We start from the raw sequence: 20040 nt of genomic DNA, 5'->3' as shown, positions 1-20040 counted from the left end.
ATTGGAGGGAAAGCTTTGTGACACTTAGTACCGTGTTTTTAAGAACAGATAAATTGGTTTCAAATGTGTTAGAGGATCTTTTGTACTGAGGTTTTTAAAACCCTTTTCTTGTCAGCTTTACTAGGGTTTACCAAGCCTGGATCGGACAGACCAGTAAACAGTCCACAGGCGCTGTCCCTTCAGGCCCCCAAACAAGGTTGTCTTGATGCTGAACCTACCTGGTGTTGCCCTAACTTGTCAGTGCCCTTTGCAAAAAGCATCTTCCTGTGCCATATGGAGCGACAGAGGCCTGCGCCCCATGCCTTGCTGCCTGCAAAGCAAAAAAACAAAAAAACAACTGCCTTTTATTTCTGAACCTTAAGAAATATTTAAGCCAGGTACTAACTTGACTGGCTGAGCAAAGCCTGCTACTCCCACGCAGAGGAAGGCTTTGCTGTGCACCCAGACTGACGAATTCCAGGTGGCGAAGCAGGGGTGGGGACCGCATGGAAGTGGGACTTCCTGGGGAAGGGACCCCCACCCCCACCCCCACCCCCCGGGGGCAGTGCTCTTCTTAGATAACTTGAAGCTGTGTGCATGATGCCGGTGCTTGACCATGAAAGAAAGTCTCATCCTTAAAACGTGTGTTGTACTTCACAATCCTGGACTGTTGTTGCTTAAAGTAAACAATGTACAAATTTTGAAACACTGTGTCCTGTGTCATCTTTTTGAGATTGTTTCAGGAGTTCTACCTGCTTAGTTGCTTTTTTCTTTGTCACTATCAACCTTGTTGCCCAATGATTTGATGAGCCGTTAAAGTTAAAAACACACTAACAAAGGCCCAGAGAGAAGTGGGCTTCTCTCTAAAGAAAGCAGGTTTAAAGTCAGACAGCATGAGTTCAGAATGCCAAAATGAAAATTAATGGCTATCTGGTAATAAAATACAGGAATAATACGGATAATTGGTATCCAAAATAATTATCAGCCAATACACTTTACACTCACCTACCACCTACCCTCCTGTGCTGGGTGATAACATTCAAAATTTCAGGTCCTCTCGTGCCTGTAGGGTGCTTCTCAATGGTGGGTGGTCAGAGAAGAACGCTCCAAAGAAAGGAAGGGTCCACGTAGATAGACGGGGACAGGGTCATCTGAGTCCTCTCAAGTGATACAGGAGACAGAAGATGGGAGAAAGCTCATTGGGTTCTAGGCAGAAAGTTCCAGATCAACATGCTATATTAAATGTCCAAATTGGGCACTGTAAATCGGCTTTTTAGGTCTAGCCGTGCTACTGACCAGCTGGGTTCCTTGGGCTTGTCATTTGGGAGCTCAGTTTCCTAACTTAAAAGTAAGACTTTTGAATGAGGTCACCTCTAAAAACCTTCCCATGACTGAAATGACTCAAACCTAGTGTGTAACCACCAGCTGTTCGGACTTACTGGGCATCTCTTTGGGAAGAATAAGGGTGACCATAGGTTGTGGAGGGGTTAAGTGTTTCTCCCTTACTGTGTAAAGTATTTGCAAAATGGAGACTCAAGAGCCGTGCTACGCAGTCTTTCCAGGTTCACTAAAACAGGTTAGCCCTACCACTCACCTGAGTTACGGTTTCTGTCATGACTTCAGAGATAGGGAACCTGCACCCTTCTCTCTCAGTAATGGTGGAGCTCCTGGGCAAGAGAGGTCCCTGATTTGTGTCACAACTTGTAACTTGGCTTTAGTTTTTTATTCTGTGAAGGTAAGTGCCTAGCCTAAAGGTGTTCTGCCAGTCATTTTGGTACTATTACAGGTTTTAGAAAATTCTATGTAAACATGTTTGCTAAGCGTGTTGAATTTTCCACTTAGAAAGCTTAGGGTTTAGAAGATGAAGTTGAATGATCTTAAAATGATGATGATGGCAGAAGAATCAGCATTTTGTTGACAGTGTGGACTTTTGACAGTTATGTGTCTTAAGTGGCTCGGTGTTTATTGCTGATGTCCATTCTACCTCTTCAGCATTTTAAAATTAGATCGCCAGGCTCCCCTTCCTAATGCTTCTGTTCCATTGGGTTCAGAAGTATTGGGGTGCCGAGGTGGGGAACTACAGGAAGATGGGGTCACTTACATCTGAATCTAGTCTGTAGGTAAATATATTTACATGTAGTCAGGAAATTGCGTGAAATCTACAAAAAGGAGAGTCAACAAAACTTAGCAATGCTCAGCATTTTCGAGAGGATGAAACTGCCCCGATTCTAGAGACTTGTCAGTTCCACAAAAAGGATAGTCCCGATTACCTGAGCCTGGTGGAAAATCGCCTCTTCCCGGTGGAACTGGATGTTTAAAGCAGACGCTCCCATGTTTCAAGCCAACTCTGGTTTATGAATTCATCTCTGAGGAGCTCTGCTCACACGAACCAGTTGTCTTCGGCAGATTCATTCACTTCAGACCGTTACTGGGAGTCCCCGTGATTCGGGCCTTGGGTTGGTGCTGCCTTGACGGGGCGGAAGCTCTGCTCCGGGGCCCCACACGCAGGGTGAGCAGGTATGGAGTCTCAGGTTTAAGGAGGCGTGACTCCTTGCTGGACGACGCTTCCCAGTATTTAGGATAGTCCCTCCTGTCGGGCCCCTGGAAGTTCTGCCCCGAGTAACGTTCGGGGTGAGCGAGGACGTCAGCCACAGCGTGGAAGGCGGCTGATGTGCACGTAGGTGCGTCCTCAGACCAGAAAAGCAGCCCAAGCCCTCGCCACGCCGGCCCCCCCGAAACGGGGGAAGGCCTTGCGCTTCCGCGGGGCGGGGCACCCCGGCGCCCATGCAAATTAGCCGCGGTGGCTCCCGGGGCCACGTTTCCGCCGGGCCCCCTGCCTCGCAGCTATGGCGATGCGGATGGCTGCGCGGCGCGGGCGGCCCGTGCGGGTGCTGGTGGACATGGACGGCGTTCTGGCGGATTTCGAGGCTGGCCTCCTGCGGGGCTTCCGCCGAAGCTTCCCCGGGGAGCCGCACGTGCCGCTGCAGGAGCGCCGCGGCTTCCTTGCCTGCGAGCAGTACCGAGCCCTGCGCCCGGACCTGGCGGTAGGCAGTGTGTGGGGGGGCGGCGGGGGGGACGGGAGGGGTGCAGCGCGGGGCCGCCCTGGAGCGGGGAGCCCCGACCCCACAGGACACCCGGGAGCGGGGAGACCTCCCCTTGGGTCAGGACTGTCTCTGCTCCACGTCCAGTGGCACCTTCCTGTTTAAAATTAACAAAGCTCTCACTTCAGAATCCACAGTTCACCTCGGGACTAGACAGTCTGGGGGAGTACTTACCCCTGAACAAAGTCCTCTACCTGAGACTCTGATTTGGGCACCGAAGTCCCCCAGGAACCTCACTTTGAGAGCCCTCGCTGGGGCTGGAGAGGTCTGCTGGGATCAGAGCCAGGACAGGAACACTGTATCTTTCAGGACAAAGTGGCCAGTGTGTATGAAGCCCCAGGCTTTTTCCTAGACTTGGAGCCCGTCCCTGGAGCCTTGGAAGCAATGCGGGAGATGAATGACATGCAGGAGTGAGGAAGGGCGCGGAGGGAGGGGGGTGGAGAGCAGGGACTGGCACCACCCTGTCTAACCGCCCCCCACCCCGCCCCCCCGCAGCACCGAGGTCTTCATCTGCACCAGCCCTCTGATGAAGTATGGCCACTGTGTGCACGAGAAGGTGCGGCTGCCCCAGCACTTGACACGCAGACTTAGGCTCCTAAGTCCTGGTCTTTTAAAGACAAGAGCAGAAACAGAGAAAGTCGGGGGTGGGGGGTAGAGGGGAGCCATATCTCTCATGAGCTGCTGTAGACCCTCCCTCACACCTGCTTGCTCACTGGCCCTGAATTCAGGGGCCCATCAGGCCCTACTGACCCACCTATGCCCACCTCACAGTACCGCTGGGTGGAGAAGCACCTGGGTCCCCAGTTTGTGGAGCGCATTATCTTGACGAGGGACAAGACGGTGGTCTTGGGGGACCTGCTCATTGATGACAAGGACACCATTCAAGGTGGGAGCCCTTTTCCCTAGCAACCTCCAGGCATCTAGCCTGCTGGGATTAGGGAGAGGGAGTAAAAATAACCAGATTACAGAGTGTGTCCCTGCCTTCCTCCTGTGTCCTGTCCCAGGCCAAGAGGAGACCCCAAGCTGGGAGCACATCTTGTTCACCTGCTGCCACAACCAGCACCTGGCCCTGCCCCCACCACGGAGACGGCTGCTCTCCTGGAGGGACAACTGGAAGGAGATTATAGACAGCAAGCGGGGAGCCCTGCAGCGGGACCGAACCGGCCTGGGGCTGCCCCAGGAATAAGGCGAGGGGCCACGGCCGTGGACAGTAGCTGAAGGAAGGGAAGGCAGACCAGCAGGGAACCCGGGCAGAACTGAGCAACAGGGCCGCATCATGGCAATGGCCCCTCAGCACTGTGCCAGCCACCTGAACCCTCCTGGCAGAGCTGGCATGGAAACATGGTGGGAAAATCAGGAACCTTTTTAATAAAACACTTTGGCTCACTGCTCTCTTAAGGCCTTTTATTTGGGGGAAGCGAAGGGACAGGAGCCCCACAGGGGCAGCCGGGACAGAGGCCGATGAGGAGGCCTTCACCTCCCTCCCTCTCGTCTCCTTAGTCCATTAGTTCCATAGTCTGCCCACCTCCACGTCCACCTGGAAACCATTCCTCTAGAATCTGCCTTTCCTTGGCCACGTAAGAGGTCATCCTTGGGCTTCCCTAGTGGCGTGGTGGTTAAGAATCCGCCTGCCAGTGCAGGGGACACGGGTTCGAGCCCTGGTCCGGGAAGATCCCACGTGCCGCGGAGCAACTAAGCCCGGACGCCACAACTACCGAGCCTGTGCTCTAGAGCCCACGAGCCACAACTACCGAGCCCACGTGCCACAACTACTGAAGCCCGCGCGCCCTAGAGCCCGTGCTCTGCAACAAGAGAAGCCACTGCAATGAGAAGCCTGTGCACCCCAACGAAGAGTAGCCCCCGCTCGCTGCAACCAGAGAAAGCCCGCGCGCAGCAACAAAGACCCAACGCAGCCAAAAATAAATAAAATTTTAAAAAAGAAAAAAAAAGAGGTCACCCTTAAGGGAGGCCAGGACCTTCCACTGCTCCTGAACCCCACCTTTCCAAGGGGGCCCACACCCCTTCCCCCGTGCTGAGCAGCTGACACTAGATTCTGAGCCATTCGCTTGCTGTCAGTATCTGGTCCCATCTCCCTTGAGCACCTCTCTTACTTGCATCCCTGAAGCCAGCCTGAGACAGATTTCCAGGGACAGGGACCCCCACCCCCCCACTAACCCTGATGGCAGAGAAGGCAGGCAGGGCTTCCAGGCAGGTACCATGGGGTGGTGAAGGGAAAAGACAACCGCTCGAAGAGTCTGTGCCTGTATTCTAATGTGTTATCACCCTCACGGCCTCCGTCTTAATGCCTGATGGCCACGTTAACGGTCACTGGGCTGCGACACTCAAGATCAGGGACCACGTCTTCGTCTTTGAAGCCCTAACATGGTGCCTGGCTGACAGGCCTGTGTGGATAACAGTTAATCCTGGGCCACAGAGTTCTCCAGGCCAGCATCCACCATGCCCAACACCCAGGCTGGAGAGCTTGCAGGACAGGTACCCAGCCTCCACAGCAGTGGACACAACACTTCCCCAGCTTCCCAGGGCCCCGAAATACTTTTAACAACAAGGCTTCTCATTTCTGTTTCTCCGAATTACTCCCGACACTTCTGTTAAGGGATGATGCCTATTTCCTCAAGCTCAGGCAATTCTCCTAAGCCCCGGGCCCAGCTGTTCCTCAGGAGACACACCATCTGCAGAGCCTCTGGGTCTAGGGACCTGCTGCTTCTCACACGAGGGTGACAGCTTGGTGGCGGGGTGGGCCAGGAGGCAGGACCTTCGCCTCTAGCTGGTTGAGAGCGGCAGCCTGTCAAAACGGCACCCTTCGATTTCCTTCTCCACGTGTCTCACAGTCTGGCTTCCTCACTCATCTCCTGGTGCCTTTCATCCCAGTGCAAACGCCTGTCACACTGAGGAAACTCACCTTTTTTTTTTTTTTTTTTTAAATAAATTTATTTATTTATTTTTGGCTGTGTTGGGTCTTCGTTCTGTGCGTGGGCTTTCTCCAGTTGCGGCGAGTGGGGGCCGCTCTTCGTCGCGGTACGCGGGCCTCTCACTGTCGCGGCCTCTCCCGTTGCGGAGCACAGGCTCCAGACGCGCAGGCTCAGTAGTTGTGGCCCACGGGCCCAGCCGCTCCGCGGCATGTGGGATCTTCCCGAACCGGGGCACGAACCCGTGTGCCCTGCACTGGCAGGCGGATTCTCAACCACTGCGCCACCAGGGAAGCCCGAGAAAACTCGCCTTTAAAGTGGCTGACAAAGCACCATCTGGGGAGAACGTGCACAGTGGGAGCTTCGCCGCTCCCACGTCCTGAGTCCCCACCGGCATTCTGGTCTGGTCTCTGGCGGTGCGGGTGCCACGGCCCGAGGGCTCCTTGGATCAGGGCTGCTGCGGGGCCTCGGTCCTTGGCAGTGGGATGCCCAGGGCAGAGTGAGCCCGCCAGCCGCGGGCTTCGGCCACCTGGCTGGGGGAACAGAAGTCTTCCAGGAAGATCTGGGCCAGGTTCCGGAGCCTCGCGTTGGCTGAGAGGGAGAAGCGCAGCATGCACTGGACCACAGGCATGGCAGTCAGCTCAGGGTGGGAGCTGGAGCCCGGCGAGCTCAGGTACATGATCGTGGTGAGGGCGGACAGCACGGTCTCCTCGTTGGGACTGGACAGGCAGTTGATGATGAGTGGGACACCCCCAGTCTGCAGGATGTGCTCCTTGTTGGCCCTGTCTGAGCACAGGTTGCAGAGGCCTCCTGGGGAAGAGCAAGGTGAGCCTGGATGCCTTGGCCCTGGGCCTCCTTCCATCTTTCCTCTGCCCACTGAGTCCCAGGGAAGGTTCAGGCCTGAGAAGGTGGCCCAGGGACAAGGGATCCGAAGTCTATTCTGACCTCCAGCCCTCCCTTTCAAGATTCCAGAAAGGCCTGCCTGCCCTCCACTGCCCAACCTTCTGGAAGTGGGCACTGATCCCTTTCCCTCTTGGTTCAGCCAGCTCAATGACTGATAGGCTTTCCTTTTTTTTTTTTTTTTTTAAGTAGACACCATAAACAAAACCCACAGTGTATCATCACTTTAGAATAATTAAGAAATATAGGTAAGGTGATGGTTTCACAGGTGTATACATATGTCAAAACTTATCAAGTTGTACTCTTTAAGTATGTAAAGTTTATTATGTGTCAATTATGCCTCAATAAAGCTGTCAAAAATATTAGAAGTCAAAATATAAACCATCTTAATCCTACCACCCATTTAACATGTTTTTCATCCCACAATTTTTAAATATGTGACTACATATAAATATTTAATAACAATGTGATACACTTATTGTTTTGTAAGCCAACTGTTTTCATTTGACCATGTCCTGTGACCATCTCTCCATGCCAATAAGTCTACAATCACGGCATCATTTAATAGCTGTGCAGTACACCATTTTATGGAAACAGCATAATTGAGAGTTTAAAGCATTTCAGCATCATTCCCATATCACTATTAGTAGGAATCTGGGGGACAAAAGAAAAGGACAGAGTGAGAGACCCGTGGTTCTGGATCTAAGAACCACTGCTCAGGTAAGATGCCCAGACCCCTCATTCTCTCCCGTCAGGCCTAAAGCACTCGATGTGGGAAGCTGATTTTCGTGGGTCCTGAGTGAGCTTCCTGCCATCAGGGCACCCTCACCCTTAGGTTCCTACTCCAAGTAGAGAACAGACTTCTAGCTCATTTGCATAACATGGCCGACCAGTCCTGAGTGTCCAATCAGGAGTGAGTTACAGCCCACCCACTTCCCCGGCATCTCTAAAAACAAGCAAAGAGGGGACCTCCCCCCACCGCCCGGCAAAACCCAACTAGGACCTCTTTCCCAGCAAGAGGGGACAGGTGCAGGGAAGTGGGGCAGGCCTGACAAAGATCTCCACCTACTCCAGGTAGGTACAGCCACCCCCTCCCTAGCAGTACCTGGGTAGGGAAACATTTTACCCATTCAGCCTCCAAGGACTTCCCACTGCATTTGGAATAAAATCCAAACTCCCTTCTGGGATCTTTGCATGGTGCCACCCTCTTGCTAGTAACCAGCACATCACTGCTCCCTGGCCAGTGTGGTTTCCCTGGAGTACCCCATTAGCCGCTCCCTGCCACATCCAGGCACCTCCCTCATCACCCTGTTTCATTTTCTTCATATGCTTAGAACTTTGAGAAATCTTCGTGGAATCTTCTTGCTCACTGACCGCTGAGCCCCACTAGAAGGTACTGTGCCATGAGGTCAAGACCTAGGCTGTCTTGGGATTTCCCTGGTGGTCCAGTGGTTAAGACTCCACGTTCCCAATGCAGGGAGCCTGGGTTCGATGCCTGGTCAGGGAACAAGATCCCACATGCTGCAACTAAGAGCCCGCACACCGTTAACTTAAGATCCTGCACGCGAAAACGAAGAGCCCCCCGTGCCGCAACTAAGACCCGCCGCAGCCTAATTAATTAATTAATTTTTTTTGAAAAAAAGACCTAGGCTGTCTTATTCCCAAGACTTCCTGGGTTTCTGGCGCAGGGGGCGCTCCGCAAATACTTGCTGGAAGGGTTTTAAAGCAGTGAGCGGGGAAAGGGTTGCACTGCAGAGGGTTGGGAGGCTGGGTGGGAGGGCTCCCTGCGACCCTGTGCACCTTGGACATCTGCAGCTCTGAGGGACGGAACAGGCTGAGTGGTGCTGCTGGACCGAGGAAGATGGGCGGCAGGAGACGGACTCCAGGCACTGATGGAGGCGTCCCTCCCAATGTCTACCTCAGCACCCATTCAGCCCAGTGCAGCCCTTAGCACAACCTGGGGTCATCCTGCTGACTACCTTCTTTACTTGCTGTCTGACCCCATCGCTGGGCACCACAGGGTCGTGATTTACCTCTGTATTTCCGGAGCCTGCCACTGAGGATTCTCGCTGGACACACGCTGGGAACATGACTGAACCCCACGAAGAGTTACCACCACCCCCATTTAAGGGAAGGAAGCTGAGGCTGTTGAGTAACTTGACCAAAGTCCCAGAAGATGGGGAGCCCTCTGCTACTCCCATGGGAAAGGGCGTCCCTTCAGAAACCACAAGGACAACTAATCCTACCATGCGCAGATGCCACGCTCAGCCAGGAGCAGGGACAAGTAGAAGTGCTGTGGCACAACTACTGAGCCCGCATGCCACAACTACCGAAGCCCGCGTGCCTAGAGCCCGTGCTCCGCAACAAGAGAAGCCACCGCAATGAGAAGCCCGCTCGCCGCAACTAGAGAAAACCCACGCGCAGCAACGAAGACCCAATGCAGCCAAAAATAAATAAATAAATAAAAGATGTCACCTCTTCTAAGAGCCTTCCATGACCACCCCAATCAGTCCCTCTCCCCAAGAGGCCCTCCCCTCACCACCTTCACTTCTTTTCTTCATACCAAAGAAGAAAAAAAAAAAAAAAAAAAAGTAAAACAAAAGAAGAAAATATTCACAGATTCTGACAGAGGACTCATATCCAGAATATATAAAGCATTCCTACATATCAATAAAAGATGAACAACACAATAAAAAAAAATGAGCAAAAGACTTCGATAAACTCTGCACAAAAGGGTCAATATATGAAAATGTGCTCAACATTCCTTATCAGAGAAATGAAAATTAAAACCACAATAAGAGGCCACTACACACCTATCATAATCGCTAAAACAAAAAAAGACTGATGATACTAAGTGTTGGTGGGGAGGGAGCGCCACTGGAACTCTCATATGCTGGTGGTGAGGAGTGTAACACATCGTGATTACGGTGGAAAGCCATTTGGCAGCTTCTAACACAGTTAAACATACATCTACCCTACGACTCAGCAATTCCACTCCTACCCAAGTCTATCTGAGAAAAATGAGCACATATGTATACAAGGAATCTACCCGAGAGAAATGAGTACCTATGTATACAAGAAAACCTGTAGAAAAATTATCATAACGGCTTTATTCATAAAGGTTCCAAACTAGAAACAGCTCAAATCTCCATCAGCGGGTGAATGGATGAACAAATTGCGGCCTATTCATACAAAGACATGAACTGCTGATACTGTAACAATTTGGATGAATCTCAGAAACATTATGCTGAGTGAAAGAAACCAGATACTATATCCTGTATGACTCCTTTTACATGAAGGTCAAGAACAGGCAAAACTGATCCATGGGGTAGAGGTTAGAATAATGGTTACCTCAGGGTGGAAGACACTAGCTGGCAGAGGGCACGAGGGACCTTTTTGGGGAGATGAAAACATTCTGCATCTTGATTTAAGTGCTGGCTATATTGATGTACATATACCTTAATGAATTTAAAAATTCATCAGACTGACACTTAAGCTATGTGCATTTCACTGTATGCTGATCCTGCTGCAATTTAAAAACTGGTTACCAGACAAAAAGGAGAACAAGTTCTGACTGGCGGATGAACATATTTTGGACAAACCTGGCAAGATAGAGAGAAAGAGAACAAGAGGCAAAGGCAGGGCCCTTCTAGGTGTGGGGAGCCACAGAAACCCCCGGGAGAGACAAAAGAGAAAACCCTAGTGCAGTCTGGGATGAGAAAGCTGGCGGCTCAGAGAGGGCAGGCAGGGGATCTCAGGTCACAGAGCAAGTAGGGCATTGGTGCTGGAAGGGACAGGAGGGTCTAAGTATTGTCCTGCGGATTAAATGAGGTCTTGCTGACAACTGCTTAGCCAGCACCTGGTGCCTGAGAGGGCTGGGCGAGTCCCTGGAGACAGTGGCTCAAGACCGTTACATCTGAGGACCCGCCCGCCCCAGGGTACTGGGCTGGCCGCGGTCAATCCCAGGTCAAAATCTTCACTGGGGGCTATTTGTTCTTGGGTTTTACTTCAGTATCTTGAAAATGGTTCCCTCTGAAATTTCAGGACAGACATTCAAGGGACAGAACAGCATACAGAGAAAGCTACTATTATATGTAAGAAGGTAGGAGACAAATATACATACATGTATATGCTCACATTTGCTGGTTCCATATGAGGGGGGAACAGGGTTTTGTATAAGTTAAAAAAACCAAATTAAATTTTAAAAAATCATGGCTTTTCGCACTTCTGACCTCTATTTCAGTTCTAGAATCTTATCCTACAGGTACACTCCCACGAGTGAGAAATGACACACAAATAAGGGGACCCACTGCCACACTGCTCATGAGAGCGAAATGGAAACAACCTACACGGCCATCCTCAGGGGCCGGCTAAATGTTAGTCCCTTCATGCAGTGGACATCATGCAGCATTTACAAAGAATCAGGCAGCTCTTCATGGGCTGATACTGCAGGTGTGCCAAGATATGGTGCTAAGTTAAAAAAAAAAAAAAGGCAGAATATAGATACAGTATACTACAACATGTGTAGGATAGGCAAAAAGGTATATACATAGTATACAAACAAATATATACATATTTGTTTATCAATCCCTAAAATATCTCTGGGAGGATACACAAGAAACTAGTAACAGTGGTTGCCTCCAGAAAAGGCTACAGACCGAGTTACTGTTTATTACCTACCCTTTTGAATTCTGTACCATGTGAGTCAATTATGTATTCACATAAGTTAATAAAACACACACGCACACCCTGCTTGTGCCTAGAACTGAGAGGAAGGGGGACTGGTCTCTGCCAGTCGGGGAGGGAGGGCGGAGGGGCCTGGAGCCAGCCTTCCCAGCTGGTGTGGAAGTGGGCAGTGGGGAGAGGAGCTTGAATTCACCTCTTTCCTGTAACAAGTGGAGGGCTGAGGAATTTCTTTTTAAGCAGAAAGATGTGTGACCCCAGGACACCAAACAATCAGTGAGAGGAGGAGGTACACGGGAACCTGAGAGGACGGAGGACGGAGCAAGGGCCCTGTGGTGGGCAGATCTAGCTAGAATCCCAGGAATGCCCCAGGGGACTCAGGTGAGCAGAGCAAGCAACTCCATCTCTCTAAGCCTACGTTTCTTTATCAGTAAAACGGGAAGAGAGAATTCAATAATGTAAGACCCCTCCCTGGCACACAGTAGATATGGACCAAGCATGCACCTGTTTATAGCCTCGGAGGCTGGCACAGGGCATATCCTCAACCCACACACAGAGAAAGGGCTGGCACATACAGGTAGGGTTTAACAATGAGAAAGCAAGTGCCCATGTAACCAGCACTGAGGTCAAAAACTGAAACACTGTCATCAGTCCAGAAGCCTCTGCACGTTCTTTCCTGATTCAGTTCTCTCCCCCTCTCAGACGTGAACCTCTTCCTGACTTGTAACAATGCAATAAAATAATTTTAAATTAATAAGCAGGACCTTTTACATTTTTAATAAAAAAATTTTACTTCACACACACCCCTAAATACTATAATTCAGTTCTGCCTCTTTTTGGACTTTATAGAAATGGAATCACACTGTGCATATTATTATGTGTCTAGCATCATTTGCTTAACGTTGTTTTTAAGATAATTGCAAGGAGCTGTAGATTGTTCATTTACCTTGCTAAGCAGTATGAATATCCACAATATTGATAATTCATTCCACTGCTGACTGTTTCCAATTTAGGACTGTTACAGACAACACTGCTGGTGCCATTTTTGCATGTGTCTGGACGTGCATGTACCTAACCCTATGATTGTAACTGCTGGGTCACGCGGCATGCCTATCTTCAATTTTACTAAATGCTATTTTCCAGAGAGGTGGCTCAGGATTCATCTACCAGCCTTTTTCGGTACACCACCACCATCTGGTGGCAGCTACAGGTATTGCAGGAACTAGAACACAGGAAAGCAATTTAACCTCAACCGTGGGAGGCCACCTACTTGCATCCTGTTGTAGTAACAAAACTGCCGAGTATTCCGTGATATACTAGGATTCAGCCAGTTTTCATGGAAGCAGAGAATTATCTCCTGGTTCCTTTACATCTCCATACACCATCTAGAATGGTGTAGGTGTGCACACACAGCATATAAGACACCAGAGAATCAACCAATGGTGCTTCAGTCCAACACTCCCAAATTAATGCCAAAGCCTGCCAGAGTTTTTATTTGGGGCATGAGCTCTGAATTCTCTGGCTCATTCAAGTATTTACTGAGATCCTGGCTTTTTATCTGGTTCCGGATAATTCGTCCACTTCCTATCCCCCATCCCAAATGAGGGTGGCTCTGGCCTGACCAATGCCTGTCTCCCCGTGGTACTTCCTCCTACTACTGCCCGGTCACCCACTGCGAGAATAAAGATCAACTTTCATACCTTTTCCTATCATTCAATGATGTTTTTCCAGAAGGACCGAATCCCTGGAACAGATGGGTGATAAGACACTATCCTATCCTACCTCACCTCTCTGGGAGACTCGGGAACTGTTTATCCTCAAAGGGGTCTGGATACCTAGGGGACCTTGCAGCTGCAGGCACTTTATCTCATTTAATTCTCTCAACAGCTCTGTGAGGCAGGTAGTGATCCTCCCCCGCCTGACTGATGATGGGAGAAGGAAATCACATGCCCAGAGTTAAGTTGGGGAGTGAGAACTTGAACCCAGGCCTGCCTGACCCCAAAGCCCCGCTCTTACCAAACTCCCTACATTCCTTGCCAACAAACCAACACTGGTTTCGGTTCTGCCGAACCATGGCCATGGGCGATCTAAGCCAGCAGTTATTCCAGAACCAAACGCACTCAGGGCTGCAGCGCCAAGTCATGGCCAGGACTCTGCACACATTCCCCGGCCCCATCCTCGTCCCAGGCCAAAAGGCCTGAGCGTTCAAGACATAACAAAGATACGCAAGGCACGCTGGTCTCATGCAGATCACCGTCTCAGACCTGCCACCAGAGACAAGAGATTCAACGCTACAAAGCCCAGCACAGAATAAGCACTGACAGTGTTTCCCATTTAGCACCACAGACATGAACAGAAAAGGAAACAGCAAGAGTAACAAAATAGGCTTCTGAGCACCACTGGGACTTTCCTCTTAAGTTAGGCACAATAAATACAAGAGAATTTTAATCTCCAGAGGATCCCACGGAGGGATTCAATGCTAAGAAAGCTGTTGCTCTTGGGATTGGGGACGTTGGGAAGAAGAAGAAAAAGAGAAGGAAACAGTGGCTGTGAAAAGTAAAACTGGTGACGATACCAACAATTCTAGACAAAGTATTGACACCTTCACGGAGACACAGACACGCGCACACGCTCCGCTCCCCACGGCAGTCCTGCGAGGCGGACGAGGCTCAGGCGAGGAAACGAGGCTCAGAGAAGGGACAGGACTCATCCACAAAGACTGGCTACGAAGTGGAGAAGTGGGGACCGTGGACTCCAGGTCCAGGGCTTGGTCACCCACTCTGGGAAGCTGCCCAGGAGGGCAAGAAGCCAGGCCCAGCCCTGATCTCTGGCAAAGCTCCCAGCTCAGTGGGCCAGGAACTCAAGAGTGTTCCTGCCTTGGGAAAGTTGCTTCCTGATCCTGTAAAAACTTGCCCTGGGTGACTGCTCTTTTCAGCAAAGTTTTCTCCAGAGTCAAGAGCTTGAGTTGAAGGAGCTGTATCACTGTCAGCTGGAGGGCTAGCCACGGGCTTCTGCAGAGGTCACTGTCACCACTCAGGTGGCAGAAGCTGTGGAGCAGAGTTCCAAAAAGGGAGGAGATGGAGGACTAACACTGGAGGAAATCTTAAAGTGACCAATTTTTCACGATATTTATTCAGCATAATAATCTTCCAGAGGGGCAGAGACATGAGCTATTCCCACCCTTAGACCTGAGCAACCGGGGCTCCTGCCCCCAGCCCAGGTTTCGAGGGCCTCACTCTGGCCCTCTCCAGAGGTTGAAGAGTCCAGGGAGCCTGCCCAAAGCCCATCCCCCTTCCCCCATGCCCAGAGCTCCAGTTCCTAAACCTGCTCCCCCCAGCTGCATGGGCCTCTTTCCTGCATCCTGACTCCCAGCGGTGAACCCCACTGTTTGTGTGTACACGCCTAAGTCCAATGAGTGGCCACCAGGCAAGTGTCTGTGGGGCTGTGAATGAAGCTGGGAGGTCCACACATGTGTGAGGCCTGTCGCGGGAAGAGGAGTCCCAGATACCGCAAATCAGAGGCAGAGCTGGATGGCCTTTCAAAAATTTAAATCACATTTGCCCAGGGTGTATTCAGGAAGAAAAAAAAAAAAAAGTGTGTTACTTGATTCTAGAAAAGTTTTCAATCTAATTTCTAAGTTACAGGAAATAAAGCAGTTACAGGAACAAACAAAATGACACCATCAAGAGGCAACCAGACAATTCAGAAGGTGAGACATTCTGCAGAACTGGTCTGGATCCTTCAACAATTAGCATTAGGAAAAAAGAGTCTATTAGTGATTAAAAGAGATATAAGATGGCCTTCCCTGGTGGCGCAGTGGTTGAGAATCCCCCTGCCGATGCAGGGGACACGGGTTCCAGCCCTGGTCCGGGAAGATCCCACATGCCGCGGAGCAACTAAGCCCGTGGGCCACAGCTACTGAGCCTGAGCTCTAGAGCCCACAAGCCACAACTACTAAGCCCACGTGCCACAACTACTGAAGCCCACGCGCCTAGAGCCCGTGCTCCGCAACAAGAGGAGCCACCGCAATGAGAAGCCCGCGCACTACAGCGAAGGGTAGCCCCCGCTCGCCGCAACTAGAGAAAGCCCGCGCGCAGCAACGAAGACCCAAAAGCAGTCAAAAATAAATAAATTTATATATTTTTTAAAAAGATATAAGATAACTGATGCTGTGATTTCCTTCCAAAGAGCACCATATGGAAAGGGGGGGAGGGGGAGGATAAAGAGTAACTTCAGGGACTTCCCTGGCGGTCCAGTGGTTAGGACTCCACGCTTCCAATGCAGGGGGCATGGGGTCAATCCCTGGTCAGGGAACTAAGATCCCACATGCCACAAGGTATGGCCAATAAATAAATAAATAAATAAATAAAAGAGTGACTTTATAGTGGAGAAACCTGACAAACACTACTTCATCCAAGTGATCAAGGTTAATATCAACAGTGATAAGTCATGTTGATAGCATATACCCTTGATATGATGTAAATGAAAAATGGCCTTTTACCATTTACCTCTGTGGTCGTCCTCCCCAAAACCCATATCTCAGTCTAATCATGATAAAAATATCAGACAGATCCCAACTGAGGGAAAACCTACAAAATACCTGACCAGTACTCCTCAAAACTGCCAAGGTCATCCAAAAAAGAGGGAAAGTCTAAGAAACTGGCACAGCCCAGAGGAGCCTAAGGAGACATGACAACTAAATGTAACACAGTATCTTGGATGGAATCCTGGAGCAGTAAAAGGATTATTAGGGAAAAACTAAACAAATCTGACTAAAGTATGGACCTGAGTTAATAATAATGCATCAATATTGGTTTATTAATTGTAACAAATGTACCATACTAATATAAGATGTTAACAATAAGGAAACTAGGTGTGGCATATATGGGAACTCTGTATTATCTTTGCAATTTTTCTAAAACTGTTCTAAAATACAAAGTTTATTTAAAAAGACAGAGATTGAGGTCTAAGGAACGTAGGAATCAGATTAAGTGCATGAATCCTGAACTGGATCCTGGTTTATACAAAACAACAACAACAAAATGTCCTTTTGGGAACTATTAGAGAAGTTTGCCTAACTGGGTATTTGGTGACAATGGAATTATTAAGTTCATTCTCTATGTAGATAAGATTCACTATGTAGAGAAATGTTCTTTTTTAAAGATGCATGCTGAAAAAACAATGTTGGTTTGCCTTCAGAATAAACTCCAAACTCTTTCCCAATGCCGAGACCTGAATCCCTGTAAACTCTGGTGCCGTGAGCTCTCTATAACCTCACTTAGTACCACTCTGCTTCACTCACCACAGTGGTGCCACATCAGCGTTCCTTCTGGCTCCTCCTGCTCTAGTCTTTGCCCACACTGTGCCTTCCCATGATGGCCAAACCAGAAGTAGCCCCTCCCTCCCCTTGTTCTCTCTCATCACCCTGTTTATTTTCTTCAGAGCCTCAGCTTTCTTGTCAACCATCTGTCTCCCCCTACTAGAATGTAAATTCCTTGAGGGCAAGGACCCTTTGCCCAACTTGTTCGCCATCTCTCCAACATCTAGAACAATACCTTGCTCGCACAATATACGCCCAATAAATATCTGTCCAGTGAATAATTCAGTAGGTCTTAGACCATAACAACTACAGGACTCACAAGCCATTCCAAGTCACCGCTACTTCTCTTGATGGTAAAATTTTTTTTGGCTGTGCCCCACGGCATGTGGGATCTTAGTTCCCCAACCAGGGATTGAACCCGTGCCCCCAGGCAGTGGAAGCACGGAGTCTTAACCACTGGACCGCCAGGGAAGTCCCGATGGTAAAACATTAAGTCAAAGATGTTTAAAAAGGGCACTCAACTTTTTTCCCCCCAATGGGGCTTCAATCCATTCCCTCATTTTTGATCTCACCTCTAAGCGGGAGGGAAGCTAGACAGGCAGAGGGGCTCCTGGGAGTTCCAAACCTGATTCAAGCGAGCCGTGACCTGGACGACGTGTGAACCGCGGAGGCGGCACAGACATCGCGAAAGTCTGCCTTCGCAGCTGAGGGACTGCCTAAGAGATTCCTTTCCCAACAACTCACTTCTAACTCATTATCTCATTACAGCCCATCAGGCATCTAGGAGAGCGGCCCCATCCTTACCAATAGCAAACTCCACCAGGGTCTCATTCTCCTCCGACAGTGAATCGAGGAATAAATCCAGGACCTGCAGCTGCCGCAGATACTGGTAGTTACTGGGGTCATAGGCGAAGTTGGCGAGGTTGGCCAGTACTTGCTCCTTGGCGTCTGCAGTGGAAAAGCGGCACTGGAGCCAGGTCCGGGGCGGCGATCGCGGCCAGACCCCTGCCTGGTACCGTTCCCCACCCTGCCGCTCTCACCTTGGCTCTCGGTCTCCTGGAATTCCGTGACCAGCGCCTGCAGGTATCCCAGCCGGCCGACGTGGGGGTCTACCTTCGGCTTCTGGGCCATGGTCGGGCGGCGGAGGAACCCCGGGGGACGCGCAGGGGAGTGTGGAAGGTGAGGCTGGAAAGCGGGCGAGAACCTCACCTGGGCCTCGCCGGGTCCGGAGAGGGGCAGACCGGCGCGGGAAATAGGCTCCTTTCCTGGCTTCAGGTTCTGAAGTAATTTGCAGCTGAAAATTGGGCTGGGGAAATGGGGTGGGGACTCCGGACCTCGTAAGAGTTGGGAGTGAACATCCGAATTGGGGCGCGGGAGACCAGGACGCAGTCGCGCGCCGTAGGAGGAAGGAGCAACGCTCAGCTGGGCTTAATTTTCGGCTCAGTTCCGGACTTCCGGGGGAAGCCGCGCTTAGCCCCGCCCCAGGGGGCGGAAGGGGCGGGCCGAGGAGGGTGAGGGGCGGGGCTGTCATTGAGCTCCCTGGGCTTGCTTCGGGTGCTTACGGCGGGCGCTTCAAGCCTCTTGTCTCAGGCAGGTGGCGATCCGCATCGTGATGCCCCTGCACTTGACGAAGGGGTGCAGTTCCCCCCACACACACCAAGGGCCCCCAGGAACGCAAGAGTCGGCTCCCTGTGTCCCCCACGTGGGTCCTTTTGAAACGGAGCAGGACCCTATAGTCCTTGCCCCCCATGTCCTCAGCCTGCCTTTTGTCTGTGGAAAAACTTTAGCCAACGAATAAGTTTAATCAGAGAGGTGAAAAAATGCAGAAATAGAGGAAAACAAAGGAGACCAAATAATAATAGTTTAGTCCTTAAGCATATAGTCAAGGACCTTTAGTTCGTCCTTAAGGGCCATAGATAACATTCTGAGCCGTATCCTGTGAGCTGTTTTGCAGGTACTGAAGCCCCCACCAGGTGGAGGAGGATGACTACATGATGACCAAACTGAAGCCATGACATAAGCTACTCCACTTCACACAATTCCGAGAACTGGCCTCAAAGAGATGGGAACAAACCCTGGAACTAAAGATTAACCGTACTTAAAACGACCAAGATGACGCTGATCAGACCACCACATCACTGGTTTCAAGATGACTGTCAGAACTGACTATGCTGTTCTGCTTCCTCCCTCCGCCTATATAACCCTAAAACTCCTTTTTTTTTTTTTTTGCGGTGCGCGGGCCTCTCACTGTTGCGGCCTCTCCCGTTGCGGAGCACAGGCTCCGGGCGCGCAGGCTCAGCGGCCACGGCTCACGGGCCCAGCCGCTCCGCGGCATGTGGGATCTTCCCGGACCGGGGCACGAACCCGTGTCCCCTGCATCGGCAGGCAGACTCCCAACCACTGCGCCACCAGGGAAGCCCCTGAAACTCCCTTTTAAAAGCCCCTGTCCCCTGAACAGCAATCGGGAGTTCTCGGACTGGACTCCACCCTCTCCCCGTTTGCCAGCCTCTGAAGCAACCTTTCCTACCAACACTTGCCTCTCAAGAATTGGCTTTCGAGCGGCGACTGGTCTGCTTTTCCCAAAAGCCAAGCGACGACTTCACTGGCAGTCCAGTGGTTGACTCCGTGCTCCCAATGGAGGGGGCATGGGTTCTATCCCTGGTCGGGGAACTAAGATCCCGCATGCCGCATGGCACGGCCAAAATGAAAATAAAAGCCAGGCGAGCCTGGTACCCTCTGCTTCCCAATCCCGAGCTGAGTCTGCTACCTCTGGCTGGAAGGCATTTTATCAGCCAGGTGGACAGGGAGCAGCAGGGGCAGCACATCGGGCACTAGAAGGAGCCCAGGTGTACCGCTTTGGTGGTTTTCTGATGCTGAAGCCCTTCTGCCCACTTCTTTCTCGGGGCTTCTCAGGAAGGGGGCGTGTGACCCAGACCTCATAGGCACAGGGGACAGAGCACCAGGGAGGAAGGTGGTCCTCCCAGACTCCAGTCGTGCTTGAAAATGTGGGGATGAAAGGGGCTTGGGCTGCGAGCTTCTTGAGGGCAAGGGCCATACTCCTGTTGCCCTGGGCCCGGCACGAGGGCAGAGTGGCTGCCACACTCCAGCCTACCACAGCCCCGTTGAGAGC

General features: G+C 50.9%; 2 protein-coding genes and 1 long non-coding RNA gene across 9 annotated transcripts; 1 reads left to right on the top strand and 2 right to left on the bottom strand.

Annotated features, from left to right (window-relative positions):
* Positions 1 to 3: 3 nt before the first annotated feature.
* On the bottom strand, positions 4 to 2637 carry LOC112066565 (uncharacterized). Its single transcript, XR_002892733.3, has 3 exons — positions 2250 to 2637; positions 985 to 1185; positions 4 to 310 (listed from the first exon to the last, which is right to left on the bottom strand). It is a non-coding gene; the product is annotated as an uncharacterized lncRNA (long non-coding RNA).
* A 111-nt stretch (positions 2638 to 2748) lies between these two features.
* NT5C (5', 3'-nucleotidase, cytosolic) lies at positions 2749 to 4681 on the top strand. 2 transcript variants are annotated; one of them, XM_007099728.3, is made up of 5 exons: positions 2755 to 3023; positions 3390 to 3490; positions 3576 to 3636; positions 3852 to 3966; positions 4085 to 4681. In XM_007099728.3, exons 1-5 carry the CDS (start codon positions 2826 to 2828, stop codon positions 4264 to 4266), a joined length of 657 nt encoding a protein of 218 aa, XP_007099790.1. In that variant the 5' UTR covers positions 2755 to 2825; the 3' UTR covers positions 4267 to 4681. The 2 variants fall into 2 exon arrangements, with proteins under 2 accessions (XP_007099791.1, XP_007099790.1); XM_007099729.4 differs by lacking the exon at positions 3390 to 3490 and having other exon boundaries at positions 2749 to 3023.
* ARMC7 (armadillo repeat containing 7) lies at positions 3478 to 18466 on the bottom strand. 6 transcript variants are annotated; one of them, XM_028498294.2, is made up of 3 exons: positions 17951 to 18466; positions 17715 to 17858; positions 3478 to 3687 (listed from the first exon to the last, which is right to left on the bottom strand). In XM_028498294.2, exons 1-3 carry the CDS (start codon positions 18039 to 18041, stop codon positions 3668 to 3670), a joined length of 255 nt encoding a protein of 84 aa, XP_028354095.1. In that variant the 5' UTR covers positions 18042 to 18466; the 3' UTR covers positions 3478 to 3667. The 6 variants fall into 6 exon arrangements, with proteins under 6 accessions (XP_028354095.1, XP_007099788.1, XP_023986276.1 ...); XM_007099726.3 differs by lacking the exon at positions 3478 to 3687 and adding an exon at positions 5256 to 6817; XM_024130508.3 differs by lacking the exon at positions 3478 to 3687 and adding an exon at positions 6677 to 6817 and having other exon boundaries at positions 17779 to 17858; positions 17951 to 18051.
* Positions 18467 to 20040: the final 1574 nt, after the last annotated feature.

This window comes from Physeter macrocephalus, chromosome 14, assembly GCF_002837175.3.
Source record: "Physeter macrocephalus isolate SW-GA chromosome 14, ASM283717v5, whole genome shotgun sequence".
Classification (NCBI taxonomy): domain Eukaryota; kingdom Metazoa; phylum Chordata; class Mammalia; order Artiodactyla; family Physeteridae; genus Physeter; species Physeter macrocephalus.
The sequence above is the reverse complement of the archived record's forward strand: the minus strand, read 5'-3'. Positions and strand labels throughout refer to the sequence as shown.